General features: G+C 36.4%; 1 protein-coding gene across 1 annotated transcript in view; it reads right to left on the reverse strand.

Moving 5' to 3' along the window:
- Positions 1–1,482: 1,482 nt before the first annotated feature.
- The window catches only part of RGS7BP (regulator of G protein signaling 7 binding protein), a 40,148-nt gene continuing 19,692 nt past the window's right edge, over positions 1,483–21,938 (reverse strand). The window contains exons 3-6 of the mRNA XM_065662606.1: positions 12,714–12,844; positions 4,952–5,099; positions 3,514–3,584; positions 1,483–2,503 (exon numbers count right to left, since the gene is read on the reverse strand). Of these exons, the coding sequence (XP_065518678.1) occupies positions 2,412–2,503; positions 3,514–3,584; positions 4,952–5,099; positions 12,714–12,844 (442 nt within the window). The 3' untranslated portion in view covers positions 1,483–2,411. The remainder of the gene's footprint in view (positions 2,504–3,513; positions 3,585–4,951; positions 5,100–12,713; positions 12,845–21,938) is intronic.

A 21,938-nucleotide genomic window follows, 5' to 3' on the forward strand; every position in this document is an offset into this window, starting at 1 on the left:
TTTTAACTTATGCTAAACCAAAATTAATTTATTAATTGTAATTACAGATTGTTTTCCCAGGCAATATTTTTAATAGCCATTAGACATCTGGAGTAATTTTTCCAAAGTTTTAACATTTGCAAATCCTACTGGGTCTGTGGGGATGGAGCCATAGAGGAGACATGTTGGTTTGTAGACTTTTAATGAAAGCCTGTCAGTCCTGCCATCTTTTGGACATTCTTTAACTAATTACAGGGAACTTTGATCTGATTAATGTGGACATGGTTCGTGAGGGATGTGAGGAAAATGTCAAAGAAGTAACTTTGAAAAAACGTCATGCTGTGGACTTTGATTCCATTCTTCTTAAAAATGCATTCATGCTCACAAGCAGAGGTTTTTGAATTTTAGGGATCTCCCCATGTTAAATGCCATGAATATTTTGTGACCTGAAATCTTAAAAGATACTGAAGTTACCTTTTTTTCTGTGCTATTTAAAAAACTTAGTCATGCATTCCTCAGATGGAATTAATTTTGCTTATGGAAAGACATAATTACCATCAGGACATTTTAGATTTATTTTCCCTTGTTGCATTTAAAGAATTTATTTGGGACCCGAGCATAAAAAAATATATTTTCTGTCTGGGATACTGAAAGGTGAAAGGTGAACAGATCAGTCCAACCTGGAAAAAAACCAAAACACTTTGGTTTCTCTGACTGAAAAGAAAAATATCCTTCCTGAGAAATGCTGGCAGCTCAGTTACATGAATGTCTGTAACAGGAGCAGTGTGGGTCTTAGGGGAAAAGTTTCTGCCTTCCCTAATTGGGAATTAAATCTGAATTTTTGGTCCCTGCTATAGACAATACACTAATTATTTCTGATGATGTGGGTGTTCCCTTCCTTTCTCAACAAACAGCATTTCAGGAGAAAAACTTGGTAGAAAAATCGGTCAGATCAAACTTTGTAGGTTCAATGAATAGATAACCTGAACAGACTGCTTTGGGGAGCATACTAATATCCTACCGAAAAAAACCTCCCATGGGGAATTTAACGGTGTATGTGTTACCTGTGGCAAGAAAACAATACCTGCCTATCCATCACTAATCCCTTACGCAGGAAGAAAGAATTTGGTTCTGGATTATGCTGGGTCATGGTGGAATGGTAGAAGGGCTCATAGTCACCTTCTTCATGTATTACTAACAAGGTTATGCTGACCTGCTCTATACCGTAGTTACAGATTGGTATGGGCTTCATAGCATTGCAGTCTAGCACAAAATCAGTTCTGGTGTCTTGCCTAGCATCCTAAAGAATCAATACAGTAAGTATGACCTATTAATATCTACTGCTGCTAGTAGCTGTCATTTTAGCATTTACATATTCATCATATTTTTTTATCTGTCTTTTTAAACATACCTCTTAAAATGGAAAAATTACCAAAACTTTGTGTAGCACTCAAATTAGAAAAAAAGACATATTCTGGCAATATAACTAGAAACAAGACAACATTTAAGTTAAATAAAAAACTTTATTAACAATGTAAAACATTTAATATATTACAGTTTCAGATAATTCTGGCATGCCCTGTAAGAATTAGTACTTAGTTATACGCAGACACCATGCTTTGAATTCTATTGGAAACAAAATGGGTTGGTGTTGTGTTTTACATTGTTTTGGGATTTTTCTAAATACTCTTCTTTTAATAAATTATTTATTTCTCCCCCCAAAAATCTTGTAGAGATACTATGAGCTTAAAAGGAAATCTGTTGCTTCTATGCATTGTACAGTATGTGTGTATTATGATTTCTCTGTATTTACAAGTTCTAAGTATTTTTGTATATGGTTTGTTGTATCATAAATTAAGGTATTTTTCTATGAAGTTTTTAAATTGAGATATAGTGGAAGACTAAATATGAATAACAGCACAAAAAGCAACTGGAGTTTTTGTGCGAATTCTATTACAATATTGTTTAAATGTTTTAGAACTTTAATACTTTTGCTGTTAAATAGTTTTCTATGCTTAAAGACTGTTAGAATATGATCAAGTATTTTAATATGATACTAATAACAGTATTATACTATGCACAAACTTTTAGCTGCAGCTTAAACAATAAAAATCCCCTTTGAAGTTATCTATTAACCATAATTCATATGTCTTTGAGTGGTTGAAAGTAAGCATGCAAAACATACTTTAAAAAGTTTTAAAAGCATTCTTAGTTATGCTAGATCTATTCCTCAGCTGGTTTATGACCACCACAACTTTAAACTATTAAAACCCTTTTTTGAAAAGGGGGGTGGAGAAGAGAAAAAGGAATAGGCTAGTGTAGAAAATGTACTTTATAATTAAGAGTAGCAATGTTCATCTTTCCAGTGGTCAAATAATAGTGGTTTAATCAAAGTTATGAATGATTTTCTTGGTGCTTCTGGGCTTAATCTTCTAACTTGAGACAAGACAGCACAGTCCAAAGAATCTTCTCTTCCGTCTTCTTACCAATGGATATGGAGTCAAGTTTAGGAGGCTGCTATCATCTGTAATGTAAAACCACACATTTTAATACAAGCATGTACACATGCACACACATGAGTTTTTATGATTTATACACTCTTAACAGCAACGATATGATTAAGTAACAGATCCCACTGCTCTAGGCACAGAGAAAATAATAACCTGAATTTTGTAAATAAGGGTCTTGCGATGCTGATTATCTGGCTCTCCATGGTAATGTGACAGAAATTTTGTCAAGGAGAATACCAGTTTATTAATGAAACCTAAAAGAAATTACACCTCCAAAAATGCAAGACCTAAGCCACAATACTCCCGCATGAATGAATAATGTTAGGGTCACAAATGAAACCTAAAGATAAGTAGCTTGAGATCTTGTGGACATACAAGTTTGGAAACGTCAATCCTAAGGTAAATTCTGGCTTAATTTAAACATAAAACTGCCCAGCATTATTTGGTGGCCATTTGTGCATATAAGGGAGAATTTTCTTTAAAAACTGCAGCACTGGAACATCTTGGCACATCAAGAGAAGAAGCATTTGTCTGGAAAAGTTAGCACAATATGCTCTCCCTATTTCTAGTTAGCTTTCTAGTTTTTATATTAACTACTTTTAAATTCATACAAAATGTACATATTAGTGCCAACTTGTGCACTATCACTGAGCTGCAAAATCTTTAGAATTCACTTTGAATTTAAGCCATCTTCAGGCAGGTTTCATGATAAGAGCTAAGCCTCATTATGTTCTTATTCTGGTTACATCAAGGAATTAGTTCCTGCTTCCCTCATGTCACCAGGAAAAGTATATTATTTTATCTGTAGATACCATACCTATAAAATTCCAGAATACCTCATGTGAAACTTGAAAGGCCAAAGTTCACATACTAAATTTTGACTCCGCTGAATCAGTAGGGAAGAGACTTCACCTAGATTCTTCTTTTTGTCATTTCTATTTGATTTTTTTTTTTTTTTTTTACTGGGAGGCAAACCCTTTAATTATCTTAATTTTCCTTAACGTGAAGAAAATACAAAACCTACCTTGGTTTTTCAGTGGTAAAGGCATAGTCTCCCTGAGTTTACTTAAAAGGTTTTTCATTTCTCTAATATCTCTGTGGAAACAAAAGTTTAAAGAGATACAATAGAACAGCAGTTGAAGACTGCATGGGGAATGGCTCACAGGATAGCTTTATATGCTGAAATAATGGAGCAATAAATACAAAAATCTATCGGGCAAGCAGCTGGTTCACATACATGTTTCAGAAGATGCATACAAAAAAGGGCAGTAGATTTAATAACGGAGCACTTTTCAGCCAGTCTGATATTAACTTTTTTCATCTGGTCCAAATTTATAATCTATTCTGGCACTTCCATATTAAATCATATTAAATGAATTGGTGGGCACAATGTGATCCTAGTGGCAAAATGCACAATACATCTTTTAGGACATGCTAGTACTAATGACAACTTGATACACCTTATCAGAAGTTTGTAGCTTGTGCCATGAATGTGTTTCATTGTTCAAAAGGAAATGATAATACATGTAGCTAACCCATTATATGTACTGCTGCACAGTAAGTGAAAATTCAGAAACAGAGCTGTCACTCTTATCGCTTTTAGGGGAATCTGGCATGAAATTTTCTAAGTCAGTAAATTAAAAAAAAAAAAAGGTAATAAAATATTATCTCACAAAGCAAGTTACATTTGGATGTGTTTTGAAAGAGGCCAAAAGCTGCAAAAATGTTACTGTTTTACAGATAGGTGGCAAACTAGCAATATTGTGACCAGGTTTGTAATGTCTTAAAGTTTTCAGGATTTGGTCTTGTCTCGTTCATCTGCATACAAAATGGATCTTAGAAATAAAGCAGTATGTCTAATAAGAAATTTCTCAGATTTAATCTCCAGGTTACTCTCTCAGTAGAACTTAGTTTTATACAAACAAACATGATAACCATTAAAATCTCACCAGCAGCTTAATATGCAAAGACATCAGGTATTTCTTGCAAAGAAATGTTGGCCATCAGGATTACTCCCAGTCTTTCAACTGCACAGTTAAGAGGGTAAGAGAAGTCCACTTTGACAAACCTGTGGATGATGTTCCCCTCCTAAGGCTTCCACATTGATAACTATGGGCAGAAGCAACCGAAATGAACTAGATTCTGGGCTTTCAGCTTAAGAATGCAGAACTGCAGGCCAGCAGATTTGCCTCTTTTAGAGAACCTGGCCCACTAGCAACACAATTTCCCACACTTTGTTTTTGCTAATTACCCCCTGTTAACTAGTCAAATTAAGCATGTCACCTCTCTCTGCTCTTCTTTTAGGAGTTGCTCTCAGGTATGATAAATGTAATAGAAATGTTAACAGGTGATTTAATTTATCAATATCTTTAATACTAGCAACGCTGACTTCCTAATTGTAAAAGACTAAATAAACCCTAGATGAAAATTTGCTTTGTTTAGGAATGAAGTGCTACACATACCTCTCAGTGTGTTCAATATCTGTGGAAACCTGCCATAAATGCTGTTGAATATCCGTTGGTGATGATGATGTGTCTTCTAAAAAAGGTACTTCAGAACTCTCCTCTACTTTCGTATCTAGGATCTTGGCTGGGGCACCAGGTTCTTTTCCTTTAAAATATTTAAAGAAAACATATATCCCCATTATTTATTAATTAAACTGTATATTCAGATAATATAATTGATGTTTTGAGCTTGGTCTTGCAGAATATAAATGAAGAAAGCGGTGAATGCAAACTCTGAGGAAGAACTGTTCATAAAGAGAGCAAGACACCCATCTGCTAATCAGAGTGCTGCTATATGCTACTGCTGCTGAAGTAAGAGGTGTTCCAGGGAGGCATGTGTGGAGTTTAGAATTTTACACAGTGAGTATTATGAAAGGTTTCACTTAAACTGTAGTGGTTCACATGTGATACGAAACAGAACAAAATAAGCAAGGAAACCACAGCATACATCCTGAAAGCAGCTTCAAAAACTTTGACACTAAAGAACATTGCAATCCATGTCTCCTAGTATTACAGCAATGCTAAGGGAAAACAAGAGACAAAATATTTACTTTGTGATTTTAAAAGCAATATATAGCTTCCACCACTCAGAGCATCATATTTTGAATTTCCATGCTTACACTTGCCTAATTCATTCTCACTATATGGAAATGAAATGCAGTGTTGGAATCCAATGGGAGCTTCATGACAGATCTTCCATGGCTTCTGTCAGGGAGAGAACAGGATAAAGAATGTGGTCCATGACAGTGGAGAATGCGAGAGAGTTAAGTATTGGTGGAATTTTTTGTCATCCTTCCAAACCTCCTTTGGACTGTCTGATGGCATTCCTTTCTGTAATGCAAATACAGTTCTGGCACAAAGTACATCTAAATAAGAAAATTCAAACTGGAGTGCATCCCAGACATGTTACTGAGAATTAAAGTTTTTTCCCTTCTGAGTTCTCTTATGAAATGGAGTAAACAATCTCAGAAAGAAAGAAAAATTTCTAAAAATAGAGAGAAAACCTGCCAGTGTTTAAATCAGTGATATGAGGAGTTAGTTGAGTAGGAAATGTTTTTTCACCTCACAATTTTTGATATTTGAAAAAAGTTCACATCAGGAAAAACCTGAGTAGTTACTATAACATTTGACAAGGAATAGCAATGATAAGAATTATGTTAATAGGAATAGGTAAATTATTCCTTTGCTGAAGAAAGAAGACAATATTATTAGCAACTCATCTGAATGTCAAACTAGACATTACTTGTACTACAGAAGATACTTGCTTAATATTTTCATTACTCTTTTAAACCAGCAGGAATCCCTTCTTCCTGCTTTGCCCTTGACTAAGTCATCTTACTGATTCCAAGAGATCGCATGACCTGACACAACAAGTTTACTGTCTATAAGAGACTGATGTACTCTCTCCTTTCTCTGCTCCTTACTTTGGCATCCATTACTAACTTGTGCTTTGTGAGATCCCTCTGTGAGCTACTTTAACCCATCAAATGGTAGAAGAGTGCCACAAAAAAAGATCAAATAAAATGTGAAGTTTTCTGATGAAATGTTTGAAGTCAATAAAGTTTTAGGTCAGTAAAGAATGCTTACATGTTTGAGAGCAAGTGCCAGAGGAGGATCATGTGGCCAGAGGCAGTGGAAGGGAAGAAGAAATGAAGGCATGATACAGGGTGGGGTGTTAGTAAAGAGGAAGAGCTGAGTATCTTGTGGTAACAAGGTATTACGTTGACCCAACTGCTTGTGGAAAAGCAGCCAAAGACTGCTTCCCACATTGTTTGTTTTATTCTATATCACCATGTAGGTATAACTTTCAAATTTTTCTCTTAAATGCAGCTTATGCTGTTTTTTTTAAAGCACTTCATATTGTACAAGTCCAATAGTTAATTGTGTAAACTTTGTTATTCATTATTTTTCCCATTACAAGAAGCCCATCACACTACATATTATTACCTACTACTACTTTGTAAGAGGGTTGCCCCAGGGAAACCACAAGGTATTACTTGTGGAACTGGGTATTAATCCTCCCATTATTTTGAAGTGTTATGTTGAAACTCTGACCTGACTTTCAGTGACATGGTGTCAAGAACAACCCTGTCTATAGAGGCATCCTTCAAGCATGTGAAAGGTGTTTCAATGGAAACAATAGCAGTACCACATGAAATAACAGTAAAGGTTATTTTTTGCAAGTTAAGAACAGAAGCACTGAGAATGTAACATTCTTTCTGTTAGTACAAAAGAAAACTCTTGCAGATTTAAGCGAAAGAACAGCACAGATTTCACTTGAAAAGAGCTCTTTGCCAGTAATTCTGTTGTATTTTGAGCAATTCATGAAGCCTTTCTTGAATTTCAGAGCATCTGCTCAACCACTTGAAAACAGTTAAGAGTCAGCTAATAATAAAGGTTTTGCTTTAATAATGTATATGACTCAGGCTTAGCGTTTCTACTACATGGCACAGCCTGTGGAGAAACAAAAGCTCTTCAAATCTTCTCATCTTCCTAGTGGTGGTAAGGATAGCTTTTCTGTTACACATTCTTAAAATAGGGATATGAACCCTAAATTTTACTTTCAATTTAGTGAGTAGACTTCTATTAACTTCAGTTGGACTTTGATTATGCCACAGTATTGTTAGAGGTGTCCACATCCACTTGCTGTTCTTGCCAGTTGCCTAGGCAGAGGCTCTTTTTACTGTGAAATTTTAAGATAAAGCATGATTACTCTTTATCTCTTTATCATTTAGCCTCTAATTCAGCTTTTTCTTTTTTTTTTACTTGCTTTTGGCACAAAATTAAATTTATTGAATTAAATAATTGTTAACCTCAAACTTGAGCTTTATTGATGCTAAATTAGAAGGTAGAAAATGATCAGTTCAGTAAGGTTGCATACAACATCTGTGATCACTATGCTTTATGTGTTTCACTTGCTCTGCTTTGTACTGCTAGTCATGCTACCCTGTGCACGTACTCAGTCATCACCTGCTTTGCAGAGAAACTTATATAATGAATAAATCACCTATTATAGGCACCTCAGAGCTAGTTAGATTTCACTGCAGATAAACTGGAAAGATATTTGAGGGGAACAACAGAATTCAACAAAGCTGACAGGCCTCCTTCAGATATTGGAAGGATGCTATTAGGTCCCCACGCAGCCTTTCTCTTCTCCAGGCTGAATGGCCCCAACTTCCTCAGCCTGTCTTCATATGGGAGGTGCTCCAGTCCCCTGATCATCCTCGTGGCCCTCCTCTGGACTTGTTCCAACAGTTCTGTGCCCTTTTTATGTTGAGGACACCAGAACTGCACACAATACTCCAGGTGAGGTCTCACAAGAGCAGAGTAGAGGGGCAGGATCACCTCTTTCGACTTGCTGGTCACGCTCCTTTTGATGCAGCCCAGGATATCACAGGCTTTTAAGTACTATTTTGAGGAAACAACTTCCTGTTACTACAAGATGCATACTCAAAAAGCAACAGTTACACTAGAGAGTAACTTCTAGAGTGGTATACGATACAAAATTATCTGTGATTTCATTTCAGATCTGTGATTTTATGTACCAAGAATGCAGGAATCACTTGCCTCAAACTCAGCACAAATAGCTACCAGTTTCAAACCTTGTATTTCTTTGACAAGGCAGCTTTAACTATTTTTACAGCATGTTTTGAGCTCTGGAAAACACCCCCAGTTCATTTTAACTGTTCCCTCTTGGGTTTGATTTGTTGTATGGGCTTACTCGCTTGGTTATTAAAGTAAGTGCCTTGCTCACATGCTGCATAGCTAACTAATAGAATGATTGTAATCTGCTATTTAGGGTTTTACAAAATACTTTGTAATATATAACTATATAACCAAACAAGTCAATTATACCTGTAGATTATCCAAAGAAATTAATGGCTTCTATGTAAATATATATAGAAATTAAACTTCAGTAATGTGCATTTCCACGGTGACATGCTGTAATGATTCAGTGATAATAAAAATATTTTACAGTTCCTCACAATGAAATTAATATATTATTATCATGCATACATGAATCCACAAAGTTCTTTTATCTGTTATGTTTACATGCTAAACATTCAATTAAGTTCTTTATAAGGTATCAGTAAAAACATCTGACCACAAAATATTTGCATGCTGAGTGTGCTTAGGAACTCTGAAGTAATTCTGTGTTGTCCCAGTGTGGGACCTTGACAACTTCAGTATTAATTTGGAAAAGGGCTAATCTAATACTAATATAAGGTTAAGTAATCTAATATTGGGATTGTGGAAATGAGGAGTAATAAAGTATATGATCAGCTAATCAAACACATAGTAGCTACAAAAAGCTTCAATTAAGGCTACTTGGGCATGTTTCATTGCATCCTTTGCAGGCTTTCTGAATGTTGAACTTTACAGTCATTACGTTTTTTCAACACTTGGCTTTTTGGGTGTATGTATCTTCGGAAAAAAATTATAGAGAGCACTTACCTCAGTTTACTTACTGCATAACACAGCTGGAAATATTTACAACTTTTGACCTCACTGTGACTGTTACATCTCAAAGAAATAACAGACTATATGACTTTTCTAGCAGAGTTTGTATGACAGTAGTAAGTTAATCTAAAGCACTGTAAATATGCAAGAAACTACTGTACAGGAAGCTTGATATATACTATACGTTATATATAGGGCTGTTTGTTCTGTACAACAGAAAGAACAGAAAGAAAGAGAGATGAGAAGATCAGTGCTGTGAAAGACAGTGAAGATATGCAGAGCTCAGCCCTTCAAATTGTAGTTGGTGTTTTGTTAAAAAGCATCTGTTTCCCAGTAGGGAGCACTGAGTTTCTCTTGGGAAAAGAGCATCAGCATCAGCCCACTGCCTTAGCTTTATCTTTTGTATAGTTTGTTTGATAACATCTGGTCAAGATACTAGTACCCACATTACTATTTATGAACTGAAGTTTGCTGAGAAAAGCCTGCATGTCATTCTACTTGAGTATCTGCTGTTTGAGGAAGAACACAAATGGGTCAAAACCTTACAAACGACTTATTCAACAGTTAATGGTACTAGAAAATGAAAAATATTACATCCAAATGGAAAATATTACCTTCAGAAATGAGCTTCAAGACACAACAATAACATCAGACATACATATTTATGAATTAAGCAAAGATTTTTTCTAAGGGTAATACTCTTTATACATAAGGAAAATTATTAATCATTTTTAATATGGTCACTCAGATGGTGAAGAACTAAACAGGTGAAAAAGTAAAAAAGCTATATATTAGAAACTGCACAATGCATTTTATGATGGTGAAGTTACCAGCTCCTTCATTCCCCAAGATAAATTTAGGGTACATTGCCTACACTGCAGTACCATTCTCCATAAGTAAAGAAATTAAAGAAAGCTTTGGGCTCATTCTGCTCCTTGGAAAATAGTATGTTTTGGCAGAACAAAGAATAAATAGGTTGCAAAGCCATCTAGTCTAATACCCTACTGAAAGCAGGGTCAACTTGCATCAGATTATTCACGGCTGTTTGAGTTATCAGTATCTCCAAGGATGGATATTTCAAAGCCTCTTTGGGTGCCTGTTCCAGTATATGACTACTTTCACTGTGAAAAACCCCATATAACTGGAATTTCCCTTGTGGCATGATACCTTTAAAATACTTCTAGGTGTTGTAAACACCCAATATTTACTATACAAGATCAATGTTCTATTGGTTAAGTTCCAGATTTCAGATTACCTGAATCTGTGCAATTGTACATGTTTTGCCTACTATGAATTTTTCTCAAAGAATGTCACAGAAACTTAGAGTCAAGCTACTACATCTCTACATGGATACAGGACAAAAATTACTATATTTAGCAATGGCAGAACAGCTACCATAACTTTCTCTATGGTGAGATGAGGAAATAATGCTTAACAGAAGTACAACCAAATAGGAACTAAGCTGGCTCATACTATAATGTTGTAATTAATCTTATCCAACTTAGACATCTAATAGCTTGATATTAAGTTATTAATCCAAAAGCAAAAGGGAGAGACATAGATATATCAGGATTACTCAACTGTCACCTCAAGCTACTTTCTTTCTGCAATTACAGAAGATGGTTTGACAACTGTAGCCAATGCTAGGAAATGCAGTACAATCTGTCATAAAAAATGATGATTCCTTTCAGCAGCTACTGGCAACTGTTATATGATGGCTCTGTTAATTCTGTCTCTTCCTATTTTATAGATTTCTTTTTGACTGAGAAAATCACTGAAAAGCTCAAATGAGCAGTTACAAACCTCTAATTCTTAATTTAATAATAAAAAATTATTTGATTTAGCTGTATCCTATAGCTAGATGTGAAGAATACATTATGAGATCTTTCAGGGTGACAGGAAATATGTAAGGTTCATTACAAAACCTACATTACAGTTCATTACAGAACTTTGTCTTGTCTTCGCCTAATAAATTCTGCTGAGATATTGTCTGGGGAAAGAACAGTTACAATCAGCAGAGATATGCTCCCAATCAATGTGTTCCATCAATGAGTAATGAGGTTACTAAGTAACCTATTCAGTAAGTTATCTGCATTTCTACATCTTCCTTTTAGTATGTGGCTAATCAAATATGAAATCATTAGAGAGAAGCAACTTCGCTGAAGCAAGAATATCTCCTTTGTGTGTAAAAGTACTCTTTGAGATAGTTTTCAGTTCCCAGTCTTGTATCTAGTTTTATGAAGGTGGGACACTTTCTGACCATATTTATCTGTCTTTTGCTACCAGGTGCCATTTCTGCAGAAGTAGCAACAGGGACAGTAAGGGATCAGTTTAGTATTAAAACCATGCCATATTGCTCCACCTACCACATGCCCTCAAATACTGCACCAGACAAATACCTCTTACAAAATGACTAAGATAGCTTGCCCACTGATCTGACCAATGACTGCTAAAACTTTTGAGATCACTCTTAAAAAAATTATTTCAGACTTCTAAACTTCAAGGCCATTAGTGATAAATGCCTGATACGACACCCTTCTGTAAGAATAATGATAATGAAAAAGAAATACGGCTGTTTTTTCAGTAGCTGAAGAGCTTCAGTGCTGTAGTTCATTTTACAGTTTGGTGCTTGTCATGGTTTAACCCCAGCCAGCAACTAAGCCCCACAGAGCCACCCACTCACTCCTCCCTGGTGGGATGGGAGAGAGAATTGGAAGAGTAAAAGTGAGAAAACTCATGGGTTGAGTTAAAGACAGTTGAGAAGGGAAAGCAAAGCTGTGTATGCAAGCACAGTTCATTCACCACTGCCCACGGGCAGGCAGGTGTTCAGCCATCATCATCATGTGTGATGGTTACTTGGGAAAACAAACACCATCATCAGGGAAGGTCCCCACTTCTTTCTTCTCCCCACCAGCTTTACATGCTGAGCATGATGGTATGGACTATCTCTGTGGTCAGTTTGGGTTGGCTGTCCTGGCTGTGTCCCTTCCCAGCTTCTTGTGCACCAGCAGCCTACTTGCTGGTGGGGTGAAGCAGAAGTCTTGATGCTGTGTATGCACTGCTCAGCAGAAATGAAAATATCCCTGCATTGTAAACTGTGGCAGCGCAAATCTAAACCAGACCATATTGGCTACTATGAAGAAATCTATGCCAGCCAAAACCAGCACAGTGCTTTGTCTATCAGGAATACTCAACCATACACCCAAAAGACTGTGTTCTGCTTTTTTATTTAAATCTATATATTTGAGCAATTCCATACCTTTCCGATGAAACTGCAGTGATCCTAGCAGACATATGGACTTTAGCATTTCCGTTGTGTACATTTCTAAGCAGCACTGTAACTGGATGTATAGTCTACAGATTTCAGGATGAATTTCACCATCTTCCGGGCTGCAGTAAAAGAGAAAAGAATTTGTTAGGAATGGGACTGGAAGGATGTGAGCATCATCAGATCCACTTCTTTGCTGTTGCAAGCAACCACATTGTAATCTGCTTCATAAACTATTAAGCTATGTGTATATGATAAAAAACCCACCCTTATATCAAGCCTTATTTACAAAGATACTTTAGTCTACAAAGCTCCAGGCCTAAAACAGCTAAACTCGGGTTGTCTTTGGTAAACTTGCATGGCCTTATTTACTCCTCTGCTTGTTTTTGGAAAAGGGGTAAATAAATGACTGAGATCTTTTTTCCCCTTTAAAAGCATGACATAAGTATGTTCTGGTAGATTGAAGTGTTCTTTTGCCATCCAGTTTCAGTTACCCTTGGTCCCGGTGCAGAGGCAGGATATTGCACGGCCACTTTCACAGTCACTGTTCAGTTACAAATCCTGGATCAGTCATAATTAACCCTATTTGAAGACACTCATCAGGAAAAAGTCAGCTGTAGTCTTTTAGTTCTACAGTTTCTGCCTAAATTTCTTCATGCTCCCCCTGTGTTTAAATATTTCATGAGGAGGAGAACTTTTTTTCAGAAAAGTAGTAACTATCTTGAAAACAGAAACTGAAATCCAGAGTAATCCTGCACCTTCAATTAATTGTTTAGGACACTAAGAAAATAATTTATACAGATCCAGGAGGCAATCTGCATGCCTGCCTGTAAAATCAGACATTAAACCTCACTTTTGTAGTCTAAGAATGCAGCATGGGGATAAACATACTTCTTTATAAATGTAACTGTTTCTGCAAGTGATAACAAAGTGATTTATCCAGTCATACCCCAAAATTAGGTTTTCAAAGCTCCTTCTAAGGTGCAGTAAGTGGCAAGATTGAAGAGTCAGGATTTCAGCCATTTCATGTTCAGACATTCCTGCTATTTGTTTGCTACATGTGGTTTGTTTGCTAACATGTGACATTAAATGGTAAGCTAACCCTCAAAACTGTGTTTTATAACAGCTAGAGGAACCTGCTTTTCTAAATAATCTGAACATAATGCCATTTCTGATTACTATTGCTAAGAAATAAAAAAATAAATTTCAGCATGCTTTCAAATTTCTAGACTATGAATAATGTAAGTGAAGCTTTTACGATAAAAAGATTGCTAACATTCTTTACAGTGATTGAGTTTCCTGTGGTTAAATTGATGCTTCAAAAGACCCTGCTGTGCATGAGAGAAAAGTAGACTTTTGGATTTCCTTCAGAAAACCAAAGCAAATAAATGATTTGCAGATAAATTATCACAAGTAATAATTATATCTTAATAATTATTATAAATAAATTATTTGCTGATAAATTCTTTGTGGCAACAGTAGATTCTACTGCTAGAGTCAAATTTCTTAATACCAGTTTAGGCCAAAGGTTTTGAAACCTATAGCAAACAATGTTTATCTAAACTAATAACATAGGTTATTTCTTTTCAAGGGTAAGAGGGCATTATTTATACCCACATCCAGAGTCCATTCAAAATGTTATGTCCCACTCTTTTGTCAAGAACAAAGCCTAAAACCTCTATTTTGAGGAAAATTTGATCAGTTTATGCTGATACAAATTTCCTGAAGTTCAATTCAAATGAATACTGCATATTAAAACCTGATAATTCTTGGTATTTGATATTCACCATTATTTCTAGCAAAGACAATCATACATTGCCTAGAAAGTGTGCAGCTTCTGCCATTGACTTCAGTGATACTAGAAGAATATACCTAGTGATATCCTGGGTTAAGAATATAAATCCAGTATAAGGTAGGCCCTGTGAGTGGCTCAGTGAGTAGGATAAAGGAGCCATCTCAAAGAAATGCTTGATTCAAGGACTTGCCATAATCTGCCTTCACTGAGGAAGAAGCTGTGGTCTTCCAAGGTCCTTAAGGGTTCCTGTCCCTCCAAGTGACATCAGAAATCAAATGAGACCATGAAGGTTTTAATGAATTAGTGAAAACCTTCCGAAAAGGAAAGAGCAACCTCAGCACTTCTGCAGCATATGAAAGAGGTCTACTGGTGCTCATACATGCCAATGAAAACTAAGAAAACTACAAATCACAGTAGTAGCAAACTCTGCAATCAAGAACATGTAAACAAGGACAAGGTGCAGCTAAAAAAAAAAAAAAGAGAAAGAAAAAAGGTAATGTAGCAAAAGACTGAAGACTGAAATCATACTGGACTCAGCCCCAGCTGCCAACCCCTTACAAAGCAGATCTCATTAAAAAAGAGTAGGAAATGACTGGGGTACAAATTACAGTTACTGTGGTCCGTTTTATGTCAGGAACAACACCATACATGTGGTAATAAATCTGCCCATCTTAGGAGCTTGATTTCTTTTGGATAGACTATAAATGTGCGTTTCTCTTAAGCCACATCTATTTTTCTGCTTTTAAAGTGAAGTCTGAGTTTGTTGGAAAAGTATGCCATGCAAGATACGGTATTTCCTGCATCTTATCATAAATACAGGATAAAGCTATAGTGGCAAAACAAAAAGGGTTCACCCTCAATACGCTGAAGACATCTTTTCACATGCTTCCTATCATATTTCTTCCTATTCTCAGTGATTCCAACCCAGAAAACATTTAATAGCCTCAAGACTCTGAATAATTTTCCTGAAAAATTAGCTACCTGACAGATTTTTTTTGTTTATTCACAGTTAAGTCCTTAACTGCATGCAAAAACACGTATCTCCTAGAAATGGATCTGTGTTCAAATCCCACATCCTTTCCAAAGTATACAAACAGAAGTATTTTTAGTGACTGCATAAGCAGTAGTATAACAAAATAAAGAATGCTAGTACTGAAATACTGAAAGTTGTGCTTAGAACACAATGTAGCATTACAACACACATACCTGCACACAAAATTGGTTTGGGATAAAATGAATTCGATTTCTTAAAACTGTACTTCATTGAAGACTCCTCAAACACTTTGAAGTTCTTACAATATTTTATACTTTTTTACCTTGAATTATGTATGTAGTAACTTTTATCTTGCATTAATCCAAAGTATCTAGTCCTGGTTTAAAAAGATTAAATCTCAAAATTCTTTGCAGTTGTGTTTGCCATTTCTTTAATTTTTAACCAATCTATTTGTTATATGAATTGCAGCTGTTAGATCTGTGATCACTTAGCTGATTAGAAATGGACTGCTGTCTCTACATAAAGAGTAACCATCAATTTAACAGCATTTCTTTTCAAATTGGCAGATAGCAGGAAGGGTTTTTAATGTAATCATATTTTTATTAATTAATTAAGATAAAACACATGTAATCCAGATATCAATTCAATTTGTTTTATTATAAATCAGGCGCAGTTCTTCAAAAGTAGACTTATTTCTAAATCATACTAGCATTTTCAAGATCAGCCTCTAGTCCTTCAGTTTGCATATACTATTCTTAATGATGCCAACATTTCTGGTAAAATAGTTGCTACAAAACTGGATGAATCCTAAAGCAGAATGTATTTCTGATGTTTGATATAGGAGGCAGTTCCAGGAATAAATGTAACCTGATTGACAAGGGTAGAGCAGTTGATGTCATCTCCCTGGACTTGTGCAGAGCATTTGACACTGTCCCACACGACATCCTTGTCTCTAAACTGGAGAGATATCAATTTGATGGATGGACCACTCGGTGGATAAAGAACTGGCTGGATGGCTGCACACAAAGAGTTGTGGTCAATGGCTCGATGTCCAGCTGGAGACTGGTAACGAGTGGTGTCCCTCAGGGATCGGTGTTGGGACCGGTCTTGTTTAACATCTTCATCGCTGACATGGACAGTGGGATTGAGTGCGCCCTCAGCAAGTTTGCTGATGACACCAAGCTGTGTGGTTCGGTTGATACGCTGGAGGGAAGGGATGCCATCCAGAGGGACTCTGACACACTTGTGAGGTGGGCTGATACCAACCTTATGAAGTTCAACCATGACAAGTGCAAGGTCCTACACCAGGGTCGGAGCAATCCCAGGCACAGCTATAAGTTGGGCAGAGAAGAGATTCAGAGCAGCCCTGCAGAGGAGGACTTGTGGGTGTTGGTTGATGAGAAAATGAACATGAACCGGCTGCAGTGTGTGCTTGCAGTCCAGAAAGCCAACCGTATCCTGGGCTGCATCAAAAGGAGTGTGACCAGCAGGTCGAAGGAGGTGATCCTGCCCCTCTACTTTGCTCTTGTGAGACCTCACCTGGAGTATTGTGTGCAGTTCTGGTGTCCTCAACATAAAAAGGACATGGAACTGCTGGAACAAGTCCAGAGGAGGGCCACGAGGATGATCAGGGGACTGGAGCACCTCCCGTATGAAGACAGGCTGAGGAAGTTGGGGCTGTTCAGCCTGGAGAAGAGAAGGCTGCGTGGAGACCTCATAGCAGCCTTCCAGTATCTGAAGGGGGCCTATAGGGATGCTGGGGAGGGACTCTTCATCAGGGACTGTAGTGACAGGACAAGGGGTAACGGGTTAAAACTTAAACAGGGGAAGTTTAGACTGGATATAAGGAGGAAGTTCTTTCCTGTTAGGGTGGTGAGGCACTGGAATTGGTTGCCCAGGGAGGTTGTGAGCGCTCCATCACTGGCGGTGTTCAAGGCCAGGTTGGATGAAGCCTTGGGTGAGATGGTTTAGTGTGAGGTGTCCCTACCCATGGCAGGGGGGTTGGAATTAGATGATCTTGAGGTCCTTTCCAACCCTAACTATTCTATGATTCTATGATTATAGAATCCATCTAATCAAATACAGCATGAACCAGCAACCAGCCAAATACAGCAAAAGTACAGCATACCACTTTTTCTTTCTCTGGAACAGTATTTTAACATTTCTGAACTTTCTCTGATAGCTAAATTTAAGAACCATGTGGTATATATTTACATAATACTCTTGGAAGCTTTTACTATCCTGATTTATCTGAACTTTTTAGCTTACAGATGAGACTTTTTCATACCTCTCCGTGTCACATACTCTTACATATGTATTGAATACTATTCCCAATTTCAGCACCATGGAATTCCTGCAGTAGATGCATCCTTTTTAATCCAGATTACTTACTGTTGAAGCTCTTTCCCCATGAGCACAAATACAATAATTTCCTTTAAGCTATCCTTACCAAAAGAGAGATTACAAAAACAATTTAGGAGTATAGAATTTCACTCGTTTCCATATTTAGCCTTCAGGTCCAAAATTTAGCTGTTCAAACTTATGGCTTTTTTCATGTAATATGTAAATCCTGGAGCCCTACCAACATACACACAAGCACATTCAGTTTCTGCTTCAGTTTCATAGACACCTATACTTTCTTTCTGAGCAGGGTTTCCTCTGTCCTGAAGACAAACAATTACACAACTTTTTTTTAAAATGTATTAATGTCATTGACTTGCCTATTCCACCTGCAGGGCATTGCTCCATAAACATTCAGCTGCAAAGTGGAACCTGCAAAAAATAAAGCCACTACAGATGGTAACAACGACCTTTTTCTGCTCAGTCATGAGAGCTTTTTCTGATAGAGAGATACAGATTCACTCCACTCACTTATGCAAGTAAAGCTGAACCTTTCTAGCTCTTCTGAAAGCTAGGATTCTTTAACCACGAGTCTATCACTAAGAAGAGTATGTTAACTTACATCATGAGAAGATAATTTCCTTATAGCAGATTATGGTTGTCCTACTTTTATCTGCATTGTTTGAACTGTTAAAAATCCTTAGATATTTTAGAAATCATGGTCATTACAGGAACTTTATTTACAATATTGAATCTTTATTCCTTTCTAGTTGTCACTGGCAAAATGAGTGAGGGTCTGCACTCTGGTGTAAGAAAATGTCATTTTACTCATACAGGTATTAAATTTCTAAGAAGCAAAAATGGTGAAAAGCTTGTTTTGTGAACGGTGAAAAGGTTTTTGGTCTTACTGACAGAATTTTTGATTGTGAAAATTAGGAAAGCAGCAATTATATACAAGATGATTGGATTATAGGCCAATTCAAATTTATCAGTGGCTTCCTATTCACAAGTGAGTTGGAAGAGTAATCAGAAAGCACAGCAGTAAGTATTTTCATTGACTTTTTTTTCTGTGTTTATCTAATGTATTCTTGTAAACTAAGTTTATGAAGAGCATAAGAACTACAAACATCTATGACGATATATGCATATTCTGACCCATTCTTGTTTTTTCCCAGAATATGGAGCATCTGTAATGAGACTGTGGGCAAAATTCTTCTCTCATTTGCAAATCCAGAGCAACAGCAGTGACATCCAAGAAAAATATTTTTAATTATCTGAAGTTTATACAATAAGAATTATTTCCAGGCCACTACCCTCACGGATTTTCTTGAACTGTTTAATTAGCATCTAATTGCAATAATGACCACAAGAATTCCATTAGCTTGCAACCAAACAATTCTCTCTTATGCATGTATATAGGCTTCATTTTCATCTCTGAAAGCGACATGCTCTGACACCAGCGCACATAAAGATTTTGTTTACAATTCCTGAAGTACATTCTGTGTAAGTGGGCTTAAAATTTCCTTTTAATGTGTCATCAGTTTCACTTCTTTCAGTAATCTGCTTTATGTTCAGTGTCATGCCATAAGAAATGCTGAACAGGAGACTAGTATGAATGTAATTTTCAGTGTGATGATTATGATGTGTTTATTATCAAATAGCTATATAACACATTCATATTTACAAAGAAAAGTTCATGCAAACTTGCATTAGTAACCCCCAAAGTCAGCTACCTCTGTTTCAGTTAGTCCAGCTGCTTTCTGTACGAAAACCACTTACATATTCAAGAAAAATCTCACACAACACAGTGTTGTAAGAGTACTATGCTAAGCTCTGTTCTCAATGGAGCTGTTCAATAGCTCACGTGGAGCAGAACATATGAAAGCTAGCTCAGCACTGAGCACCTGCCCATGAGCCAAACACCAGTTCCTCATCACTGACTTCTAAGCACAGCTGCCACAAAGCTGTGAATAGGAATTGTGCTCACTTCACGCATCCATCGCAGACCAGAAAATTTCTTGCTCCTCTCTACCCACTTAGGTAAGATAAAGACATACTGATAACCTTTATGGGATTTTTAGACAGGATTTGTGACTTCTTGGGGATACTTCATCTGACCGGGCAGAACTGCTGCCTTGCACAAGATTAATGAAATGCATGGCCCATATAGGAAAAGATGAGGAACAGAATTTATGGAATTCTATGGTTCTGAGAAAGACTCTTGCCAGTGAAGTGGCAAGACACACATGTTCCCATAGGAATGGGAAACCTTCCCAGGAGGGGAAATAGTGAGATCAGGGCACATGTGCTTATGCCGATGTTTTGCATGTAAGGTAAAGTTTATAGGTCCATATGAACTGGCATATTGTTTAGTATCTGTCAGACTTTACTCTCGTCTGGTCTTCACTAGAAAACAGTAGGCTTTGCTCTTTAAAGAGAACCCAGAGAAAGGGTTCCTTTATATGAGACTTTTTGGTTTTGCTTTTAGTAACAAAAACTGTATGAACTGCCCAGTTGGATAGCTTATTAATAACAAAAATGACATTTGCCATAATGAGGACTGTAGGATTATTTATCTGACCCAGAAACACTTGCTGACATCTAGTCATTTGGCCCAGAATTTCCTTTTATCTCTCTGCTATATTATGCTGATAGCTGTACATTAATACTTTTAAATATCCTGTCCCTTTTTTTAGTAGGGATTTCTGTAGTTGCCACATGGGAACTGTATCACCAGCGTGCCATAAAGGGTAAAAGTCCTTATTCAAAGATACGAATACTACTCAGTTGATGAGAAACTCATACTACTGTGTGAGCCATACTTCTGCAGTTTGAGAGCTCTGATATATATATATGTATTAAAGGTACTTATAAGAAAGAAAATGCTGGTTTATTCCTTTATATAAAAGTAGTTTAAGTTATGCAGTTTCTCAGGCTGCTATTAAAATTAAAAATATAAATTTTGTAAATACAACTTCAATAAATACCATTACGTTTTCATTATTTAACCACTGCTAAAACCGATGTTTTTCTTACCTTAAAATCATGCTTCTTAAAAATCAGGTCATGTTGTTCGACTATGTTAATGGCGCACTGACAAGAGGCGGAATTTACTTTTCCTTACATTTCCCTAAGCTGGTATTTAAAATCGAACCTATAGAGGGAGCTCTTATACCAACTATGTAGGACTTGATACACCGAAGAAGGTGAATGCAACTCTGGGTAATCATTTTAAAACACATGAGTAAACATAACTAACATGCAACTCCATAGTATGAAAAGGTAAAGAGTGAAATTCTTTTTTTTTTCAAAATAGTGGTCAGATTATTTTATTGCTGGTTACAACTGAAAAAAACCTTTAGGTTTTCCTGAATTCTCACAGCTGCTCAGCATTCATAGCTCCATTGAAATAAATGAAACTTAAGACTACTGAAAGTGAATTTTATGGTCTAATTCTGCATTTAACTCAAAAATTTTGAGTTACATTTACAACAGAGCAGCACTTTACTATCAACAACATTTAAAAATGCATACTGATGTATTATCTCTGGTTAAAAGAGTAGCTAAGTTTTATGAATGGTTTGATAAACTTTTTTGTGAAAGTATTGTTTTGACAAATTTTATGTTTAACTCTAAGGAAAAGTATCATTTTTATGAATGGTATCAATAGTTCTATATTATAAAAGGCTGATGGAAAAGGTAGGTATTTTTTAGACATATAATGAAGACTGACTTCAAAAGAAAAAGGAAAATAATCTTTGCTAAATCAGATGTGAAAATGAATAAATCAAATTCTGCCTGACACCCCATATATTCCCATGAAAAGAAAGGTAGATCAACTTGAGAAGCTGTGAAAAATCAGTCTGTAAACATTACCCTGTAAATTGTCTCTTAATATCAGAAACATTGGACTTTAGAAATATATAGCAGCTACAAATATGATCTGGAAACACTATCTACCTCAAACATTATGCTGCTTCTGCTAGAATGAAAACTGTGACAAATACAGTGGATGAGATACTCTTAATCCCCTTAGATACTGAGGGCAAGAGACCACTCCAATTATGGCTCAAGCACGATAGCCTAC

The sequence above is a fragment of the Lathamus discolor genome, chromosome Z (assembly GCF_037157495.1).
Source record: "Lathamus discolor isolate bLatDis1 chromosome Z, bLatDis1.hap1, whole genome shotgun sequence".
Lineage (NCBI taxonomy): Eukaryota > Metazoa > Chordata > Aves > Psittaciformes > Psittacidae > Lathamus > Lathamus discolor.